This window comes from Tyto alba, unplaced genomic scaffold (genome assembly GCF_018691265.1).
Source record: "Tyto alba isolate M040663 unplaced genomic scaffold, T.alba_DEE_v4.0 Super-Scaffold_1000006, whole genome shotgun sequence".
Taxonomy (NCBI): Eukaryota; Metazoa; Chordata; class Aves; order Strigiformes; family Tytonidae; genus Tyto; species Tyto alba.
Window position 1 is genome coordinate 16412855 of NW_024881272.1, and position 23137 is coordinate 16435991.

Sequence of the window (23137 nt, forward strand, 5' to 3'; positions counted from 1 at the left end):
TAGGCCTAGGAGGGGGTTGGTTAGTTTTTGCCACGGGCTATGGCCCAGTGGCTTTGTACACAACTGGTATTTAAGTGTTCTCATCTAGTTGCATTTTTTCATCATCTTAAACTAGTGGTAACATCCACAGAGTGAGTGAGTTAGTTCATGGTAGACGCTAAGGACAAGGCGTTTAATCATGTTCGTGAGGGTAGATGGAGAAACTATTTGTGCAAAAATCAAGTTACCTTGTTTATAGTAAGATTTTATAGTAATATTTTTTCACAAGTGAGATGAGGTTATGTATGTATATATTCCCCCCACCCCCCATAGTCAAAAGACTGGTCTACGTATATACGCTTGTGGCTGTAGAGTATGCATGGCAGGTTGTTCCACACTGATAGTATCTTTCACTGTGTCATATTTTTGAAAGCTATTGAATGCATGAAGTAAATAATCACATCTTTCTACTTGTAAAAAACTTCTTATGGAAAGCAGGGTTTTATTACATGGTGTGAACTAGAATATTTGCTTTGAAAGTCTCCTATGTAATCTGACTGCAAGAATTTTTAATGGATATGTTACTTTTTAGTTGGTTTATCTAGATCACTACCCTATCTTTCCTTTTCATCAGTCTGACCAACTTAAGTTCTAAACAAACTTTTAGCCACAGCAAAACAATAGCTGCATTAGTGGTTCCCCTTCTCTTATGACTGGTGGAAATTGCGTAGTAGAGGGAGAGTCTGCTGCTGTCAGAAAACATTAATGTTCTAGGTGAAGTGGTAAGCAGGATGGTGTGTGCATCTTCCATAAGGATCTGAACATCAGTATTGGCTATGAGGTGGCCATGGAGGAGAAAAACTGTATGTTAGTGAGTATTTAAACTTGGTCCTGACAAACATTTGTTGAAATAAACAGTTTCAGAAATGTTTGGGCCAACAATAAATCAGGTCAGACAAAAGAATACCAGCCAACTGACACAGCATTGCCTTTCCCAACTGCCTGTATTGTGTGACCAGCCCTGACTTGGCAGGGAGGTTGACTGGCGCCAACAAGTTTGATGAGCAAATTTTATTTTGTTTTGCATAAACAGAATCCTTAGCTGTAAGGCCATTATTGCTTGCCAATATTTACTAAACAAAGGCTTCCTGTCAAGAAATACCTAAACTTAGAAAATAGGTAGTTTATGCTGCTTTTATATTAAAGATGGATGAGTGCTTATAAAATGTAGTGACCCAAATCATCGAGGAGTGGGATGCTAATGACAACACTGTGCTATTGAGATGGCTTGGCTAACATTGACAGGCTTCCCAGCTGCTTTGTTGTATTATCCTTGTGCATTAGTTTTGTCAGCTTTGAATACACAGTTTCTCACCCTTTTCTTCTTTTTCCACTTCTCCTACAGAGTATGCTTTTGTATGATTACCTTTACATTTTGGAAGAGCTTTTTTTCAGCTAATGTAAATGACAATTTAAAACCCAATGGAAGAAGATTTGCAGATAGGCTACTAAGTTCTCTCCAAGCCTTTGTATTTTTTTTCCTCCCCAGTTTTAAGATCTCTGTTTCTTGAGGTTTTGTTGTTTTTCTTTTAAGAGGATAGAGGGCTGACGGATTCTTTCAGGAGATTCCAGCAAACTGTAATCACTTAAGCAAACAGCTGAACTCAAATGCCCAGAGAGGTCCGCTGTGCCTGCGGGATCACCAGCAGTTGCAGTCCTCTGGTCCTGAGTACTATCTGGTCTTCTGTAGTATTGCAATTTGTGTTATTAAACTTGAGAAATACTTTAAAACTGATATAGCATCCACTGATGGAGGAATTTCCTGTTTGACTTCATGTAGATAAATGAATGTGTGCAGTAAGACAAGGGACAGAAGAAAAACTGAAAGTAAATACTAATTTTTATCACTGCTTAAGTCAGATTGAATTGCTGTGGGAACTTGTTGGAGACACATTTCCTCATGCATTGTTTTCACTGAAGCAGTATTTGCACTACCATTATTTTGGTCTCTTAGCCATTTTTGGACTCCTTGGTACTAAAACTGTGTTTCTGTTAATCTGGCATATTTATGTTTTACTATCTGAGGTTTATAAATCTGTCCTGAACAGGAAATCTCTGTTTTAGTGTCTGCTTGGTGAGCATCAGTTGCTGAATGCAGTGTAGTTGTGGTTCCTGATGGATTCTGCCTCCACCCCTCCCCAAGCACTACTTGTGTCTCAGACCTTTTGTCATCTGGAGGCACAGAAACAATGTTTCAGATATTTTGTAAACAAATAATACAGTGATGGAATACAAAGAAATCTCAGTTGGGTGTAGCCAGACCTTTGCTTTTTAGAGTACAAATAACTAATCTCATGCTTGAATGCATTATTTCAGTGATAGTGTTCTCCGGGATGTTATGATAAACATCTGATTCAACTCAGCAGTTGTTTTCAAGTTGCATTTCCCTTTGAAGCTTACTGCTTCTGTTGCAGACTTGAAGAGGCTTGTGACCCTTAAGGGTTTTGTTTTGTTTTGTTTTTCTCTCTCTCTTCCCCCTCCCACTTACTTTGCTTTTCCCCCCAACTCTGTTGGTCTGGTAAGATACTATCATATCTTAATACTAAGAAACTACATTTTGGGATCAGATATGCTTTAATTAGTCTTCTGGATTTTTTTTTTTTTTTTGCCTTTACCTAACCTGTAAGAAACCTCAAGAGGCTGTTTTATCCTATAATGGCAAGCCTGTAGTTGTGGGTCACACTGAACCCCCCAGAATAATTCATGCAGTTTGTCGTATGCCTGTGATGGATTCCTCCCTGAGGACTCTCAAACCAGGAGTTATCTATAGATTGGCTTGGCTGCTTTCCTGCATTGTTTCCCCTCCCCTACTTGTTTAGGGGTCCAAAAGTCCATTCACCATGTCACTGAAAGGACCTCGTTATGGGGTATGTGCATGGGTATTCCTGATCACATGATTAGGAACTCTTTTATCTCCAGCCACAAGTGGATATCTGTGCATCAGGGGACAGGGACACCTTCATCTTGGCTAGGCAAGAGATGCAGGTCTGGTCAAATGGTGCACTTGTGCAGACCATCTCTAGTCAGTTGACCACAATATTCATGCCCTTCTTGTGAGGACTGCATATATTCTGGATAGACAGACAGCTGATGGGGAAGATTTGTGGCATATAGCCTCAAATGCCTTCATAAAAGCCTATCTGTTCCAGTCTTGCCAATATAAATCATTAGTCCCAATGAAGGATTGTGGAATATTTGTCTGCCTCTGGAGGGTTGTAAGAAGAGATAAGACATGGTCTCCACAGACTACCTCCTCCTTACCTATTTCAAAATTTAAGTCTATACACCAGATGTGTTTCTTAATGAACAAACTGGAATTCCTTTTACCTATCTAATATCATATTTCCTGAAAATAACATGTTACTATAAGTTTCAGATATATTTTCTGTGTTGTCTGATCTTCTCTGGGTTTGGGAGCATCAGTACAGCTGCTGTCTTTCCTTTTCTGCATTGCCTTTGCGTGGAGCTGCCCAGTACTCCCAGCAGCATTTATTCTTGCACTGGTGGAATACAATTGAGGCTTTGATGGATTAAAGCCTGAAGGGACCATTAAAATTATCTGGTTTCATTTTGACATCTATAGAATTTTTCTAAGTGTTAGAAGGTGGCAATGGCCATGCTGGCTTCACACTAAAGCTGTCTGACTCAGTGTCTGAGCTCCAATGACTGCCAAAAGTGAATAGCTAGAGAAAAGTAAAAATGATAAATTGTTCTTGAGCTGTTGCAGGTTACATTGCTTGTTTTAGTGCAATGCTTAGTAGTTCAGTAGACTGAGGAGTGAAGTAGAGTGAGAAGAAGTTGTGGGGGCAAATTCAAAAGGAATTAAATGAATTTAAAGACAGCAGGTCTGTAATCAGTTACTGAAGTGCATAGGAACAACTGTGGTGCAGCAGTTGTGGATGCTGCAGGACTGGACTGCACAAAGCAGCCAGTCTTGTCTCCTAAACTGCATCACCCACTGCTATGTAAGGAAGTCAGAAGCTAGATGGACTCATGGCCTGACTTGGCAAAGCATTTATTGTCTCATTAGTAACCCACGGGGAAACTTAGAAGAACCTGTCCAGAATCTCTTTGTCTCCATGTAAACTCCTTGTGCCAATTTTGTGTTTTGGCAAGAAATTCCACAGGTCTCTTAGATGAAGAATCTCCCTTTTCTGTTTTCCATCTGGCTCCTGCTTGCTGTGTTTAGTCATATGAGGTACGTTATATTTCACTGAAAGACATTGGTAAGCAATTGATTCTATCCACTATTTCTGTGCCTTTTGTGATTTTCTAATATTCTTTCATATCCCATGTAAATCATTTCTTATCCAAGGTCCCAGCTTCCACTACTGTTGCTTGCATGGAAACTGCTTTAAGCCTGGGCTACTTTACCCATTAAGTTCCAAACTCTGAGCTATAGTATGCCTTTAATCAATGTGTGTTTGTCATAAACTACCGCTCCTACTAATGTGTGTGTACTTAGTCATAGCCACATTTAGTACCAGCTTCTTGACGTTATTTTGCTTTTGCTCTGTTTGAGTCCTCAGTTAAAAACCATTATGTATAGTTGTAAATGAAGATAAAGCCACAACTATGTTTAATAAATTACGTAGAGCTGTCTTAATTTAGTGCTGTGTAAGATGGGTTTTCCTAGACTTCTGTGTGTCCTGTTACAGACAGAGCTTCCTACTCCCCTCCAGCAGGAAAAAACACACAAATTGCCAGTGAATGGTAGATACAGTTTCTGCCTTAGTCCACTTCCTGACTCAAGGTTTTACCTTTGACTGTGTATAAGCTAGTCTGAGTTGAAAAAATTCTCCTGTTACTTGACATTTAGGGAGATAAAGCCTGAAGCACAGTGGTCCTTAGAAGGCTTGCTTTTGCACTTGATACAATCACGTGTAATTTGTATGTAGGCCCCCACCTGACAGTAGTGATATACTGTACTTATGTGTCATGTTGTGCTTCATTGATTCCTCAGAAAAATTTAGGTGCCTCTAGCCTAAATATAATGTCTTGTAGCCAGAACAAAATGACTCAGAATTGAAACTGTTCTCTTTGAGTAGCACTGGATCAATTTGCACTGTATTGTAATTGTCTGTATTGACCTGTTCATTATCATGGACACAGAGAACACAGAATTGCCATTCCTTTTTGCTCAGTGGGGAAGTGAGTCAGCTTGTATTAGATCCTCTTTTTCTTTTTCATAAGCTAGACTTGCCTGAATTTGAAAGCTTTTTACCACAACTTGCAATGCAGCACTCTAGTGCATGTGAAACTTTAATTCCGTGCACCAGCAGCTCTTCTGTAACAGAACGGAAGAGACTGTGGTTTAACCTGTGCCACGTATGCAACAAGAACTATTTTTTTAAAAAGTTGGGCAGAGGGAGGTGGGATTTAGGGGCACATAGCAAGAGGCATATGCTGGAAAAACCGTTGTCCTATATGTGTGCTTATTGAGAATTTTTCTGATTAGGCCTAATTCTCAAAATAATTTAGGTGTTCAACTTCTTTATCAGGACTGACATGCTGAAAGACAGACCTGTGTAGATCTAGGTTTATATAATAAAGAAGCTTAAGGTTTGACTGATATTTAAGTTAAAAGCTAGCCAACTTCTGCCAAAAATCTTTGTTTAATTCTATGAATATACAGAAATGGTGTTAAATTTGACTCAGGTGAAGAAATATCTAATGAGCAATCCACATCTGCTTTTGTTGCTACTCTTTTTTTTGAATATATGTAATTATCAAAATGGTGGTTGATGAAATGACATGAGAAACAGAAGATGGTTTAATCTAGAAACCTTAGGGTATTGGTGTAGAATCCTTTTTATTTTCTTTTTTTTTTTTTCAAGCACATCTGCTTGATTTCTTGGGAGAAATGAGTTTCTATGTAAATGGCATACAACATTCCAAGTAAACTGTTGGCAAATGCTAGTATAACCTTTTTTTTAACAATTGCTTTGTTCTAAGCAGGTCCAGCTTCTGTATGGTTTAGACTGTAGCGCAGCTGAATACCATCAAAGTGGTTTGTAATGTGATTGGGTGTTAATTCACTGTTTCTTCTTTTAGTTGTCTTTTACAGTCTTATTTCTGTAATGTATTTTCTCCTTTTACTTTTTTCAGAAAATCAAGATGGCCTGCATCAGGTAGTACACGAACGTCTAGGGGAGTTGCTACGTGTTTTAAAAGCAGTGATAAACAAACACCAGACTCTAAACTCAGTTGATATCCTTAGTGCTGCAGGAACAGTTATTGCGAAAGTAAAAGGTAAGGCATTACTATCTTTCATATTCTTGGAAAATTGTAATTAGTGACTTGATTGATTCTGGCTTGGAGTTAGGATGCTATGTATCCAGAAGAAACAGTGTTTTGGGGTTTTTTTTAAGAGTAATACCTTAACGCTTGTTTGAAAATACTTTCTCTAAGTGAAAAATAATATTAAATAGCTTGTTCTCCTGTTTATGTAATATAATTCCGCTTATAGGGAGCTAGCTGCAAACCCACACCAAGTTCCAAAAGCACAAGTCTTTGATCTTGAGATTTTTCTTTACCTCTATCACAGAATAATAAACCTCACATTTATCTACTTGGAGATTTGCCAGAAATCTTTTGCTCAATTCTGTGAATCTGTAGGGACGGTGTTGTATTTATATCAAGTGAAGAAATATCTAAATGAGTAATCCAAATCTGAATGGCCTATCAATTCCACAAACAGATCATAAGCATGGTAAAGATGTCAACAGCAACAAAAAAAGCCTTGCAGGCATATACAGTAGTACTTTCTACTGTTGGCCTTGCTGCTGCAGTTCTCTACGTGTCAGACAGATGCAAATGGTGAAGTACACAATTGCTCCAGCCTCATAAACCATAGCTGTTTCTTATCAGTGTAGCCTTTGACTGCAGCTTTCCCTACTCTAGAATATTACTGTGGCATGGAGAATGCTTTGAGTAGGGAAAAATCTCTATCTCTTGCTTGTGTTAAATCATGTGGAGTATCTCCCTTCGAATGCATAATTTAGTTTTTCTCCTTGTTTTGGGGTTTTTCACTGTTTCCTAATTATCTTAGTATGTCTGAACATACAGTGCTGATTCAGTAAAGTAGTAATATCAATTAAAATGCTAACATGTTTAGCTGCCTGATACCTATACCTTGCATTCTTCCAAGCATCTTACAAATTCCTTCTATTGATAGATAGTTTTGCCAGTTTGTTTGATCTTGGCAGGTACTACCAGCCCACTTGGCATTCTCTTCCTGCTACATGTAAAGTTTCTTATAGATCTATCCCTTGTATTTGAAAGGATCACAGGATTGTAACTCTGCAATTTCTGAACTTGCTTTAGAGAATTGTATGCAGCAGTAGAAATGCAGAGGGTATCTCTGAGAGGTTGGTGTTTGTCTTGTTGATCTTGGGAAGAGTCAAGTACACATGTACAACGGTAATTAGATATTTACATGTGAGAACAGGTTAAATGTTTACTGAATGTAATTCTATATCCACCTTAGGCAAGTTGTTTCCATGCTTAAGTGCTATGGTAAGATTACTGTGTGTCTTCTACTCTCCCCTAACTTCAGTGGAGACAGGACAATGTTCAGCTGCACTGTCTTTAAGAAATGGTGAGGAGAACTGGATTAAAGTATGCAATTAAATCAAATTACATCAACCTTTGCTAAATCATATTTCCAAAAACTATTGCAATAATATCTATCCTCACTGGACTGCAGCTTATCAATATGGTTCTTGATATGCAATGCCTGTAGTTGATCACTGTCTATAGTGTCCAAGTTTACCATTACAAAGCAGAATCACTTTCCTGTCTCACATGGTAACACTGTTGATTTGATTCTCTAATTATGTTGGCTTTTTTGTGAATTTTAGTGTTTGATTTAACGTCCCTAAGTCCTAGGTCGTTTTCTATGCTTCTAGTGATGAGCCAGTTTTCCAGATCTAGATTTATGTATTCTTCCTCCTACTCTTCTACTTGTGAAGTAGTGAATTAAGCACTTCTGTTGAATTACATAATCCATTCCTCCAGAGTACGTGCAGCCTTCTGAATTTGATGCCGTACATATTTTTTTCTCTTCTTGGTGCACACTGTTCAATCATACTGTTTCAAGAGCACCGAACCCTGGGCTGATGCACTGGTGTTTCATACATTTTCTTATGTGCATCTGTTTCTGCCTAGTTGGATGACTTATTTTAGGATTTGTTCACTTCTCTTGGTAGTGAGCAGAACAAATACTTTAGTACTAAGCCTCTTCTTTGGCAATACAGATATTCACAAATATTCTTTAGCTTTTTCCCACCCTAAACAGATCTTAGTTCATGTAATTAAAATGCTTGCACTTGGGATAGACTAACTACTAACACTGCATCATAGAGTTCACTCACTGTTAATATATTGAGTTTATGAGGAGCTACAGTCATGGAGGGTTAGCATTATTTGCTATATGGAAAGGAAAAACACTGTTAGGAAAGCACGGTGCACATTGTATAATTACAGAACTTTGAAAGTAAGTCCACTCACTATTGTTGCAAGAATGCCACTTCAAACAAAAGCAGTACAGTCATGTCTCCCAGTTTTCTGTCAAATGTGTTCAAGTGGGTCAAATTCTAAGACGATGCTTTAGGTATGTCTGAAAAGTCTGTGTTCAGCCATAACTCACTTGAACTACCTTAAATATGATCTTGTATGATGAGAAACCTCTCAATGGAAAAAAAGGCATGAAAGGAGTTGATTTTGTTGTGGTAACTCTCTTTATCCTTGAGCTGGAAATGAGCTCAAGTTTTGACATTTTTTTTTTCCCCCTTCTTGGTTACATTACTCTGTGAATAATTTTCTCTTTGGCAGTGGTTTAACAGTACTGAAAAATCTAGCTTTAGGACTCCAGCTACAGGATCCAAAGTACAACGATGATATTAGTGCACAGTGCTGATCTGATACAAATGTGTTCTTCCAGCTTGAATAAATAGATAAAAAGTGTTTTCTGATGGAATAAAAAATTATGGCATGCAGTTTCTGTTCATAGCATTCTCACTAATTTCTGACTGAGTTATTAATCTGTCTCATAAGCAGCATACATTCTGGACCTAGAACGGAGAGGCTCGCATAAACTATCTGGTTGTTCTTTGGCTGAAGCAAACACAAACTTGCTCTGTGGCAAACCATCGTTCCTGTGATCCAGTATAGTATGACCTGGTCTTGCAGGGTTCCCAAGTTAATTGCAAGGAAAGGGAGCTCCAGATCACACTGAAGAGGGTGGTCTTAATCAGTCCTGCCTCATTATTTGTACCCTTTGATACAAACAAGTACTTTGTTATGAAGACTTTAGTAAGGCCTGTCAGCCATGTATTGTATTCCTCAAGTCTGCACAGGGAGTTACAGAGCTTCAGCTCTTTCTGACCCGTACTTCGGTCCTAATTCTCTGTGAACAGCAAAACCTTTGCTGTATGAAAACAGACTACCTCTCCCCCCAGCATAACCTGTGGCAAATGTGAAGGCAGTTTGTCTTTAGCACCTGTTTGTTTTTTACAGCTGTTTTTTGTGTGAGGATCATACTGCTCTATTTGTATTAAAACTGAAATGTATAACTGCTGGAACTGAGGAAGCTGAAGTAAAAATACAGCATGTTGTGGTGAATTCATAAGCATATCAGACCTCAAGTTTGCTTACAGTGGCCTGTCAGTAACACATGCATTCACAGGTTTTCAGCTGTGTTTTTTTCACTAGAAGTAACGTAACTTTTTAATAAACAGGAAGCTACAAGAATGTGAGAAGCTGGTAGGACAGAACCGGTATCCTTTTTCCTCTGTCATGTGACATTATGAAATAAATTCATCTGACTAATCTGTTTCTTGTCATTGGAGGACAGAACTATAAAAAGACATGGAAGTACTCTTGTAGTCAGATTTATGACTAGGAAGAAGATTAACCTGGCATGGAAAATTTCTGATATTTATTTAGTAAAGGATGAAATAGAAACAAGCTGGGATTTACATGTGATTTTTTTTTTATTATTATTTATTTTCCCTTTTTTTTTTTTTCTGCCTTTCAGAAATAGAAGCATAACTGGTTTAGGTTCTAACAGACCTTTTTGAACTTTGCATAATGCCAGGGTTTCAAATCTAGTTTGTATTTGGAACTTCATATAAAGGTAAATGGTTATTTCAACAAATGACTGCCTTTGCTCTTAATGAAATCAGTTACAGTAACTTTGGAACCAGTGACTGTCACTGACTCTGGTTTGTGAAGTATTCTTATAAGTATGACAAGTTGCACTGTGATTTAAATGTAATGTTCAGTGCAGACAGACCACCCCCTTTACATTACTGCAAGTGGGAATATTTTGAATGCTAGCAAAAATTTGAGTGCCTGTGCCCCTCCTTCAAGCCTCTTGGCCACTGCTTAGGTCCTTCTTGTACAATATGAATGTGCTTGTAGTTCAGCTTTGGATGTCTAATGCTTTTCTTTTTGGACAGATTGAAGGAAAAACTAGCTATAGCATGTTATCTTAATCTTGCTACAGAGAATGTTTGGCAGAACAGATAATGTCAGACTTACTTCTACCATTTTAGACTGAAGTTGCAGGAAAACATAGAGAGGGGGGGAAGAAACACAACAACTTGCTTTCCGTGTTTATATCCTGAATATGACATGGTTCACTGAGGCTCTTTGCTTGGACTCTACTACTTGTACATACTTACTTGAGCGCTTTGTGAAGTGTCTTTTAAATGATACCTCACTTGATCTGGAAGAATTGAGACTTATTGTAGCATCTTGCCTGGAACCTGTTTAGACTCCTGTTTCTGGAAGTCACTTCCCAGTCTGGCACACCATCATACTCATAGTTGTTGTTTTCCCACTCAGTTTCTTTAAATAGTTGGTGGCCCCAGCGTATATGGTTCTCCTGATCTCATGCTGAATTCAAGTTTATACTGTTCCTTTGCTCTAAATTGTCCCTTTTGACTTAACTGAATCACTAAAATAAACACTGGTTCCTGGTAAAGCTGAAAAATTGCACGTCTTATAGAAATTACCTGTTTAGGCATGTTTTTTTTCTAATAGTTCTGCATCGAAGTTAAATATCTCTAGCAAGGTGAAGTCATTTCAATTTTGTTGGTGTATCTGTGATGTAAATTCAGAGTAAAATTTATTCCAGAAGGAGTAGGAGACAGTTCCTCAAACTTGTCATGCAGCTAAAGTTGGGGAGGCTGCCAAGCTTGGTAGTAAGTACAGGCTGGTAAAATTATATGGCACAGAGAACTAAAAGTAGAACAGTGGGTCCTGGACAGCCTGCTGATCCTCTCTTGTAAAATCCCAAGAACACTCTTCTGCCTCTTTACAGTCTGCATATTACTGCTCTTTGCTCTGGTTCTTCCCACTGGTTTTTTACGCATGTTTTTAAAGATGAGAGATAATAATAAGAAATATTACAAGTCCTCATTCTGGGAGAGGGAGGGTTTTTTGGTCTTGGTTGTTCAGGTATATTTTTTTGTTTGTTTTGGCATTGTTTGTGTTTTTTAAATAGTTCTGAAAGGTTATTGAAAGTATTGTTGGAAGTTTAAGGACAGAAAAGTGGTAGCAAAGGCATTTAGTTCCAACAAGTCAGACAGTTGCTTGCTGCTTAAGTCAGCTAGTAAATACAGATTGAAGATGTTTTCCTGTCTAAGGAAATAGATGATGGTATTACCATATCTGTCTATTAGGTACGAGAAAATTGACCTGCAAAGAGTACATTCTGTAGGCTGGTGTAGTTTAGGCTTGTCCAGGATCTGCAGGCACCTGGCAAGGTAGCTTTGCTGCTGCCAGTCCTGCATGTGTCTAGGGAGAGCAAGAAAGAGGAAGCAAGGAAACTCCTGCAGTCTCTGGCATGGCTGTGTCCCCTGGGTTTCCTGGGCTGTGCTGTCTTGATTTGACTGGAAGGGTACAAGAGAGCATGGCAGGAGCTTCTGTGCTGTTGTTGCTGTGAGCTGTCTAAGCATCATCTTTTAAGGTCTCTGGTTGCCCTTTGGTCTTGACAGCTGCCAGCATCTTCTTTGTAGTTTCAGCAGCATTGCTCAGATGTCCTCAGGCACTGCTTCAGCTTCTGGGATTCCAGCTTCCAAAATTTCCATGGCTGTTGCTGGTTCTCCAGCCTGCTCTGTGCTTGATTAAGAAAGCTTTTGATGGCATAACCCAAGAGTTGAAACTTCGCAGTGTCTTGCAGCATTTTGATGAGCTTGCCAAACCCACCTCAGTTTGAAGACAGCTATGCTAGCTTTGGAAATATAGATCCACTTTACTGCAAGCTAGGCTTGCATTTCAGGTGCTGGATTCCAGATTTTAATGTATTGTTACACGATTTTTTAAAGTTCATTATGTGACATCTGAAGTCTTACTTAAAAGTGTTGTTAAGTTGTAAGCTGGCTTTGAAATCTGTAGAACTATAGATAGATAGCTGTCATTTCCAGACCTGGAAAGATTACTATAGTTCATTGTTGTCAGTAGCTATTGTGTGCAGTCAGGATGTCCTGGGGAAAGAGGGTGCATGGTTTAAAGTTGATGTTAAGTACATCAGCATTCCAGTGGTAGTAAGCTAGAGGAAAGCTGTTTGTATTCCACTGAATTATTAAGAGCTTGGACTTACCTTTTTTGGGAGAAGTTGTAAATCTGAAAAAGTTGAGATTGGTTATTCCATCTGTGATGGATCCTGAAAAGAAAGGATTTCTCTGGTACATAAAGTGTAAAGCGTAACAAAACTCTTCCTGGAACAGGAAGGCAGAGTGTAACAGACGGCATTTCTTTAGGGAGAGGCTATCTACAGTAATGTCTCGTTAGCGAAGTGAAAGAAGTGCTCTTTCTCTGAAGACATTGCAGCTAATGGATATACGAATGTTTCAGTGGTAAGTGCTTTGAATGTATAGACAGTTTTTGTTGGTACCTTTTAATTTTGAAACAGTATGTGTTTCATGCCAGCACTCGAATGATTTTTCCAGTCAATAGTGGCTGGTAATCAATAGATTTTGTAGTAACTGTTGTGGTGTAATGATTTGGAATGCAAAGTTTAGATTTATAAGCAGCGTTATCTCTGAAAAGCTGATGTTTTCAACTAACTTTAACTTAAAAAAATAAAGAAATCCACTGCTATTTACAAAGTTTGTAAAAAAAATTATCATCTGTGGAGCTTTATTGAGTCTCATTTCAAACAAAGGTGCCAGAGTAATTTTTTATGTAATTACGAACTGTAGAAGAATTAGAGAGGTAGGAGAAGCCTTAATTTAGCAGTGAACTGTGGCAACAGAGACTATTAATGTTTTTGTAATATGTGACGATTTTTTTTCTGTAGGCTTATTACAACACATTCTTCTAGATCTGCAAGTAATTGTGAAAATAGCCCATGAGAAGAATGCTTGTTTTCTGTAATAGCTTTGTATAGAAATACTTATTAAAATGTTGATCAGGCCTATTGGCATGATGTGTAAAACAGAATGGATTCAACTGTGTTAATTCACTGGTTAAAAACTTTTCCTTTCACAAAGGAAGTCTAATGGGGGAGTAGATTACTGTACTTTCTTTGTTTGTTACCCATTAGTGTTTAGGCACCTGGCAGGAAGTTTGAATACTTTTAAAGATTAAAGTCTGTTCCTTTAATTTGCTAAGAAAATGTGTGTAGAATGGGCAACATTTTAATGTGATTTAATTTTTGCTACTTCTAGAAATCATTGCACTCCATTATTTCTATATTTGTACTTGTAATCTAAGGAGGATACATAAATTAACATTGTCACAGGTCTTGCAAAAAATGATGAATAGGGGTGAATAGGTGTATGTGTGTCATTGTAGTATCTCTGAAACAGATGAGCATAAGTGTAATTTAGGCATCTAGATAATTAAGAATATTGCATTGCTTAAAAAATATACACTTTTTGAAAATAAAAACTAGTGTGAAATTGTCACTTATTGCAATGTAAAATTGGGAAGACTTTCATCCAGAGGGCTCAGCTTTGGCTCAGAGGAGTGTATGTAACTCCTCTACAAAAAAAACTCCCAGTCACCAGTGATTAAGGAGTTAAGTTGGAAACAAACAAAAATGGTTGTGCTTTGTCTTCTCCTTTCTCCCTCTTCTCCCTTGTCCAGTAGTTGCTAATAGAAACTGTGGATGAATCATTTTTGTCTCATGATTCCAGCTTGTCACAGAACCATGTTAAAGGCTTGGCACTGAGTGACTAAATACCTGTCTCGATCACCAGTTTAAACCATCTAGTTTGTCCAGGAACCCTACTCTTCCTATTTTGGAACAATGATAGTTATACTGAGTTTCTTCCCCATTTTTAACAGGCCAAACTGAAAGGCTTTTGCTAGACTATGTAGCTAAGAATTAGCAGGGTTTGGATGGACACAACCTTTTGATAGCTTTCTGTTTGTCTGTACTCAAGCCAGAAATCCTGTGTTCTTGATCAATATACAGGATTGCCTACAGTTGCAGGGGTGGGGACACCCCCATAAACTACTGTTCCTGTTCTGTATTCTGAAACTTCTACCCCAAAAAGATACAGGTTTTCAAATATTTGACTGCATTTGTGAGCTGCTTTGTGGTGTTGCTGCTGCTGCGCAATTTCACTCTTCCCAGTAAATGACTGTTCTGCGCTCACATTAGCATCATGTTCCCACACAAAGCTGCTTCTTAAGTGGGAAGATATAGGAAGTGAGAGAGTAATCTGATTTCATTGTAGGAAGCATCTGGATTGTGTTAATTTATTTCCTTTAGTGTTTACTTTCTTGCTAATCTTCTTTAAAAACCTGTGTTTTTTCAACTATTCAGAAAAGTATAATGTTGCATGTTCTGTAGGAGACTGTGTATACAATTTGTCTTTAGGCCTAGTAAATGTGCTTGATTGACCCCACCTCTCACCCTTTGGTTTTCATTTGTTTCCTAAGCGGTGAACTTCAAAGAAGTTAACGAAGAAAACAAGAGAGAACTCTTTAGTGAAATATTTTCTTCTATTGAAACATTGGCATTCACCTTTGGAAACGTGTAAGTTGGAATCCAGAAGGAGTTTTTAAAGATCTCTGTGGAGCTAAATCAAATTAAGACTAAACAACAGCAATAAAAACTTTAGTTTTCTTTTGGACAAATATTAACTGATAAACTAATTTAAATTAACCAAATGAGGAACAATTTTACTGCTTTCATTGGGTGTTTGGCACCTTTTTAATAACAGGGAAAACAATGGTATAGAAATTGCAGGGAATACAAGACTACTTCTAAAAATGTTTGCAGAACTTTTAAAGGATATAAGAAAAACTATCTGAATTTTGGTTCTCAGTGATCTGAAATTGCTTGGTGAGGTAATGAAATAACACAATTCTTTGTTTTTTTGGCAGTGTTTCAGACTTCCTTATGGGAGATGTAGACAATGGCTCGTCATTGGGACTTCCTGTATCTCGGAGAAGTCGGGTAGGCTAAAAACATGTTCTCTTGGAGTGTGGAATGGTATCTTTTAAAGGAGACTTACATTTCCACTGAAACTGTGCATCATGGAGCTGGGGTACTTGGAGTCTTCTGAGTCTTAAAACAAGAATAAACCCATAAAAAAGATGCGTTCAAGGTCACAGATACTTGAATGTATTATCAGTTCTAAGTGCCAGAGATGACTCAATGGAGCTAGTACTCAAATATGTAAATGATAACCTGCTGTAATGGTATTTGAGACTTTTAGATTGCTTAAGTGAAAAAGAATTAAATATTTAGAAGTAAGATACTTGAATGATTTGCATGTTGGAGTAGTTAGAATAGACCTGATAGACTTAGACACTAAAGGTTTAATGACCTCTTTTTGGCTTTTAAAGGCTGATATTCATTACAGAAAAACCTTTTCTTCTTCCAGAGCCCAATTTGTGCTGTAGCTGTTTCAACAATAATTCACTAAGAGAACTGAAATAGTGCTGTCAACTTATAGGCAGTCAAAGAAAAACATTAGTGTTTTAAACTCCCCTTTAAACACTTTGAAGGTGAGATTAAAAAATGCTCAGTACCAAATTCTGTTCAGAATTTTTGTGTATCTAGAAGCAGACTTTCAAGTAAATCAAGTCAAATTAATTTACATGCAAGGAAAATAGACTTGATAATTGTGTGTATGATAAGCTAAGTCGTAGAAAGGTTAAAAATTGTAATTGTGGTGGTTTTTTAAATGCTTCATTGAAATGTACTTAAGGCTTAGCATTCCTTCACACAGGCTCGGTCATAGCAATGCTGGACAGCTACAGCTGAGAAGTAGTCTTTTTAAATTTTCACTCTGATAGTACACATGAGAGAAACATGAATGATCACAGAAGTTCTACATCTGTAGCTGCTACAAAACTCATCTTCGCAAACACCATGGAGAGGAAGGAGGCTACTTGTACAACTGGTTCCAGCAGACTTAGAATCAGTAGATAAGGCTGCTGATAAAAACTATGAAATAAAATAGCATAGAAGCCAGCATCTCATATAACCTAAATGAGATGATTTGAGCAAGTACTATTCTGCCAGTCATTTCACCAGCAGGAGGAAGGTGCTGAAGTTGCCAACCTTTTAATCTTGTAATGGCTTTGCAATGTAAAAATGTGTTCTTGTGGAACAAGATGGTCCCATATAGTCTATTGTGAAGTGAATGCTTGGCTAGAAGATCACTCTACTGAACGTAGAGGTGGGGGAAGGCCAAGGGGAAATTAGAGTATAGCAAAATGAAGAAGGAATTCTACTCTAGATGCTGCTGAAGTCACCAGCTTGTATTTCAGAGCACTTTTTTTTGTAGTGTCACTTGCTTTTCCTAATGTGGAAGGGACCATTTATAAATTTGGAGCAGGTAGGATAATATGGTTCAATCACTTGGAAATATGTGGTAAATTTAAGTGCATTTTCATTCAGGCAAATAAATACACATTTAACAGATGAAGCATTTCACTTTGATTTGCAATTTAGAGAGCAATTTGGAAGCCAACTAGGAGTTGAGTGTTAGGAGGAGTTAAATGCAAAATATTTAAGTAGCTGTATTAATTTTTCATTCCTGTAGATGTGTACATTCAGTGGTTGAACATAGCAGCTAGCTGTATCTTAAAAAGATTAGAGAATAACATTTTGGTAGAATTTAACATGTAAATGCTTTGAGGGTTAATTAAGGAGAAAGATTTTAATTGCCTGTTAAGCTGGGCACCTCCCTAACTAAGCTGTTGAGGATTGCTCTAAGGGGGGGTGGGTGGGGAGACAGGGGGCTGATCTTGCTTCTCTTGACTGCAGGGGAGTCTACATTCTTTAGTTCGGGCATTCCACTTGGAAGCTTAAGTTAAGTGATATGTATACCCCCTCTTAGCAAATGTAATTGTTCTCATTTTAGCCCCTGTAGTACAACCAGAAGTACAAGGTGGAAGCAAAGATATTTCTTTAATTAAAAACAGAAGAGCTTTAGAATACATTGGAAGAGACGAGACAGGCATGTCTGAACTTTCATTACTCAACAAGCTGTTTGAATGCTATTCAATGCTATGTAGATCTGAGAGCATAATAAAGGAGAAGGATAACATTTTCAAAATGCATGCAGAGATTTGCCTCTGTCAGGGTGAGAGTTCTTGGGTAATGGGAAAAAAAGGCAGAAGAGACTGTTTAAAGTTGAGAAGTGAAATCTGCTTAGAAGTCAGGGTTATTTTTTTTTAATATTCTTGCTCAGCTCACTGGGATGAGTCATTGGATGCTTGAGGGGGCAAACTGTACGGGTCAAGTTCTGATAATAAGTTGTAGGACATAAGTAAAAATAGTTGTCCATGTGCTTGCTTTTAAAACATGGTATTAAATATTTGCAGTGGTGTGAATGTGAATGGATGAATGAGCATTGATTAGCTGCCCTAACTAGACTGTGTGCCCAAGTTACTGTAAATGAGTGAACATTTCTCAGGACTGAAATTACTTAGGTCTCAGAAAATGGGAAGTAGTTTTTAGCACCAGAACTTAAAATTGCCTTCTGAACTAATATAATGTATGGATTTTTTTTTTTTCTTTGTTCTTCCCTAACAAGTGTATGCCACTTGAAAATCTACCTGAAGACAGTAATATTTTATACACAAATCAGAACTAAATCTAGGAATGTTCAGGCTTTCTGTGCAACTGAATATTGAGCCATCTCTAAAGTCAGATTATTTTTTTTTTTTACTGTTTGGTTGATAGACAGCTTTAAATGGATTTCTGAAAGTAGCCCTTGCATTTTACTGAAACTCACTTTAATTATTAGACAGCAATTGTATTCCAGTTTCTTATGAATGGAGCTGTTCTTTAGATTGTAGTTTGATTCTAGTCAATGTAACTGATGGTGAATGCCTTGCATGTTTTGGTATATGGAAAAGCTGGTTTTGCTGTGAAGTAAATGAGGGATTTTTGTGTGATTTATGATCAGTTCCCATTTACATTTAAAGAAACAACCAAACAAAAAATAACTACTTGCATCATTGTTCATGTGCTCCATTTTAGCTTTAAGTCTGAAAATAAAACAGTACCAAAGTCTAAAATGGAAACAAGCTGTTCTTCTAAAGTTTAAGGCCACTTTGCAGCTATTTCTCAGCCTTTGGCTTCTGCCCACTCACTGCTTCAGAGTTTTTAAGAGTAGTTCATTTAAAATGATGTAGGGTTATGTTGGGTTTTGGGGTTTGTGTTTGTTTGGTTTTTTTTTTTGTTTTTTTTTTTTTTAAAAAGGAGGTGGTTGTTACTAGGTAAACTTTTCATTCATTTAAACTTGTTTAGTGGCCTGATTTACAGCACAGTCCTGTAAGTAGCTCAACTTATACAATTAAAGGGGTAGCAAAATGTGGTGAGGACAAAAGTAGGGATGAAATCTTCTGCTAAATTCCTTCTATTATTGGATGAAATTCTGTCAGGTTGTAGTGATTGTTAGGGCTTCATTAGCAAGTGTTACTAGTCACTTCATTCCCTTGGCAAAGAAATACAGGATTTTAACCGGCTTGTAGATGGGTCTGTATGAAATGCTTTTTAAAAGATAGGTAGGGATCTAAGAAAAGCTGGAGGTCATGTAATTGTTTAACAAACCAGGTTTATATTTAACCCTTTCATCAGAGCCTTGAAAGATTGTTGATTTAATGGTTTCTTGCTATTTATTATGTCTCAGTCGACAGCTATGGGACCTTTGAAGAAGGTATTGTGCCATAGATGAGAGGTGGTTACAGTACAACATTTTTTTATCTGCAAAAAAAGAAAGTTCTAGTTAGTTCTAGTGAGAGCTTTTCTTTGCTAATGTAATGTTTTGTTTCTTGCACACCAGTCTTTTGAGAATCTTTCTGTGGAGTCTGGGGGTTCACTGCATGAAAGGGATGATATTCAAGGTAGGTCATTAACATTAATAAAAACCTTTCTGTATCTGTGTTTTCACCTTTTAAAATGTTGTTAATAAGTTGCTTGGACACTTTTTTACACCTATGCTGCCATTAAAACTTCACTGTAAAAAATTTGCTATTACAGAAGTTTTATGCTTTTGTGAATAACCATCCTGGGTTGCTTTTCGAGGGGTGGGGGGGAAGAACCAAGGTCAGAAGCACTTCTGTATGTCATCATATGATTGGTGTTTTGTTCAGTCACTTTCATTAAGAAAGTTATGCTGACCATATGACTACTCCAGATAAAATACTATGACCCTCTAATTTATTCTAAAACCTCTGTCATTCCTGTTTAGAATCAACTAGCATTAAAGACCTGCTCAAGATCAGAGCTGCTTAAGCATTCACAGTTGGCTAATACTGGCTTTGCTCTCAGTGTGTGGTCATGTCTAAAATTCACTTCTTTGTGTTCAATGCTTTATTTTCAGGACATCTTCGAGCAGAGGAAGTTGATAGCATGCTCCTGAGAAATGACAGTGGAATTGAATCGGCTCTGTCCTATGCTAAAGCATGGTCAAAGTATACCAAGGATGTAGTCGCATGGGTAGAAAAAAAGCTTAGCTTGGGTGAGTGTCTCTTTCTGGCATTTAATCAGCTTTGTCATGATGAAATTAAATCTGTTGTTGGGCCTCTGTGCTGCAGACTGTCAATAATGTGATTTCTAAATTAGTAGCTGTTCTGCTGAAATGGACAGAACTATCGTGAATTTCCTATAATTAAAGGCTTGTAACAAAGTGAAGGTGGTCCCCTCTGTAGCCTGTCTGTTAGAGGAAGAATGTAAAAAGTGTTTAGTATGTGGTACATGCTAAACAGTAACTTGTGAATTTTTTTTAACAGAAGTGGAGTGTGCGAAAAACTTAGCAAAAATGGCTGAAACTGCTAAAGCTCTTGTTGGACACCAGGTGAGTATATCTTAGGGGCTTTATTTTAAAGTCTTAAATATGTATTGGATGCCTTTCCTAAAAGTGAAACTTCAGGGATGTTGAGGAATGGATTTTTAAGTTGATACAGAATTGATTTATACTGTAAATCACTGGTTAAATGATCTGCTGTATTTTGCGTCTTCCGGTCTCCTATGGAAATTAGGATGTATAAATTTATTTTTGTTGAAAATGCAGGATAGCCTAATTTTCACAATATGCTTTTTTGTCTAATATATTGTATGCTTTTGTGATTTGGATTTGTAGACTTTTCTGTTTTCCTAGTAAAATGAAACAGCTGAGAAATTAGTAATTTTCTACATTCATACATAACGCTATCTTCCACACACATATAAATACCTTACTATATGTAATTGAAAATCTAGTTCAATTATACAGACATTATTACCTCTCCCTTACCTAGAACATTAATGTTTTGTTGTGTGTAATTTTAGGATTATATGCCATTCCAATCAATATTCATTAATGCTTTTCAAAATGATATTGAGAATAATCAACTTTGGCAACAAACAGCTGCTGCTCTCCAGTCAAACAAATTTGTGCAGGTAAGCTTAAAGAAAAAGACAAAGATATTGTTTAGGTTTTTAAAAAGTTTTGTAACAGCACAGATTATTCAAAGAATAAACTTGCAGTTTACAAGCCTTTTACATGTACTCTATTAATGTCTCCTATCTAGCCTCTTCTTGGAAGGAAAAATGAGTTGGATAGACAAAGGAAAGATATCAAGGAGCTTTGGCAGCGAGAACAGAAAAAAATGGTTGGTATTTCTTTCATATCTAACAGTGTTCAGTCTTAAATTCTTCAAAAGGATGCAACTTTCAAACTAGGCTATTATGCACTTAAATTCACATAGGGCTTATGGGATGTAGTATGTGTACCAGTCAGGTTCATGACATACTTGTGTTTGTAAGAGGTTATCTTGCTATGACTGTGTAGTTTGAACTGCAGTATACAGCTGCTTTAAACATCACATTAAGTAACTGGAAAATTAAAGTAATTTATTATTTTGCTTTTTTCTTTTGTTGCATTCTGCAGCAAGAGCTGGAAGCTGCTCTAAGAAAAGCAAAGTTGCTATATACACAACGTCAAGATGAGTATGAAAAGGCAAAATCCTGCACTGCTCGTGCTGAGGAGGAACATCTTGGCTCAAGTGGAAGCTTTGTGAAAGATTTCAGTAAGCAACTGGAAAAAAAAAGAAGGCTAGAAGAGGAAGCTCTTCAAAAAGTAAGAGGTTTTGTTCCTTGCTTTTAAAGCTAAGCCTACACTACTGGTTTTGCTTATGCTTTCCCAATGGGAGCATTTGAGCAAGTGTTGTGTTCACAATTCTTAATTTTAATCATGCTATGCACTGTCAGGCTTTTATCCTAAATGGGAATCTCCAATTACAAGCATCTTGTGTGGTTTTTTTCCTTGTTTCTAGTATCAAGGCCTGTAGTCCATCAACCCTTTATACTTGTGTTTTCTTTAGGCTGAAGAGGCCAATGAACACTATAAAGCGAGCATGGTAGAGGTTGAAGAAAAAAGAAATGATTTGGAGAACTTTAAAAGTGATGTCCTAACACAGCTCCGGGAGCTTATTTACCAGTGTGATCTTACTCTTAAAGCTGTAAGCATGCTTTTAAAAATATGTTTGGCACAGGTATAGAAATACTGTTAAGAGCATGAGAAAGCCCCACATAGTATTAACTGCTTAAAACGAAGTTCTTAAAGGACAGAGGTCAAGCCAATAGAAGAAGTAAAACTTTTAATGTTTGCGGTGGTCTTTTTCTGTTAGGAGGTTATTTTAAAAAAAGGGGGGGAGGGTGTTATACATGTTGTGAATGTTTTGGGGGTTTTTTGAGCTGTTTCCTTGCAAGAACTCTGACTACACAATCGTTGTAAAATCGCTCTAAGACTATTGCTGGCAGTAGTGTCATTTTGTTGGTTAAGAGTATAGCTCCCATTCTCATTATTTTCATTAGTGCATTAGCAAATATGTTTGGCTCAGGCACAGAATGGACATGAACACGCTGCAGCATGGAGCTTGCTAATCCTGATGGCAGTCTCAATTACTACAGGATCCATTGTTACTAAGTTAATGAATTCATTTAATGCTACATGTAATGCTTATTTGCACAATAAGCAAAGGGTTGTCAAAACAGTGTATCTACATACACAGTTTTTAAAAAAAATCTTTAAGAGTGCATTAAATCAGTAGATGTACTTTTTTTAGATGAGACAAAGACAATGTAATGCTGGGGTGGGGGGTGGGGAGGGAAAATAAAAAAAAACTAAACACACACACACACACACACCCCTCCTCAAGCAACCCAAAACCCAACCCATGAGACCAGTAGAAAGCTTAGAGAAACTTGTCAGTTCAAGTATATCTAAATTGCAAACTACTTTGCAACCCTGAAGCGGCAGCCATACAGTGTTCCCTTCCCTGGTCTCTGCCTTGTGATAAAATAATTTACAAGCTTTATGTAATTTAACAAAGGAAGTATTCAGCTAATCTGTTCTGTTGGGACAAGGATTTTTTTCCATTTCTTGTCTCAAGGTGATACGGAGCTCATCTGGGTTTAGAACTGCAACTACTTCCTCACTGTAGTGGTGACTAAAATTCCCTCCAGAGCATGAGAAATGCGGTTTTGGTAGCAAAAAAACATACTGTTTGCCTTGATCAACCCAAAGGGGGAAGCCATTGGAATTGCCTTTGCTACCTGGAGGATTCAATAACCTAGAGACAAGAGGAATACTAGTACCTATACTACAGATTAAGTTTTTGCAGTTGACCT

The 23137-nt window shown here is 37.4% G+C and overlaps 1 protein-coding gene across 3 annotated transcripts in view; it reads left to right on the forward strand.

The window, feature by feature from the left end:
- The window catches only part of ARHGAP29 (Rho GTPase activating protein 29), a 55230-nt gene that overhangs the window by 18971 nt on the left and 13122 nt on the right, over positions 1-23137 (forward strand). For all 3 annotated transcript variants that reach the window (XM_042806770.1, XM_042806774.1, XM_042806782.1), the window contains 10 exons: positions 6148-6291; positions 14941-15037; positions 15388-15460; positions 19308-19368; positions 19848-19985; positions 20257-20321; positions 20795-20905; positions 21037-21117; positions 21396-21584; positions 21829-21966. In XM_042806770.1, coding sequence (XP_042662704.1) covers positions 6148-6291; positions 14941-15037; positions 15388-15460; positions 19308-19368; positions 19848-19985; positions 20257-20321; positions 20795-20905; positions 21037-21117; positions 21396-21584; positions 21829-21966 — 1097 coding nt within the window. The remainder of the gene's footprint in view (positions 1-6147; positions 6292-14940; positions 15038-15387; positions 15461-19307; positions 19369-19847; positions 19986-20256; positions 20322-20794; positions 20906-21036; positions 21118-21395; positions 21585-21828; positions 21967-23137) is intronic.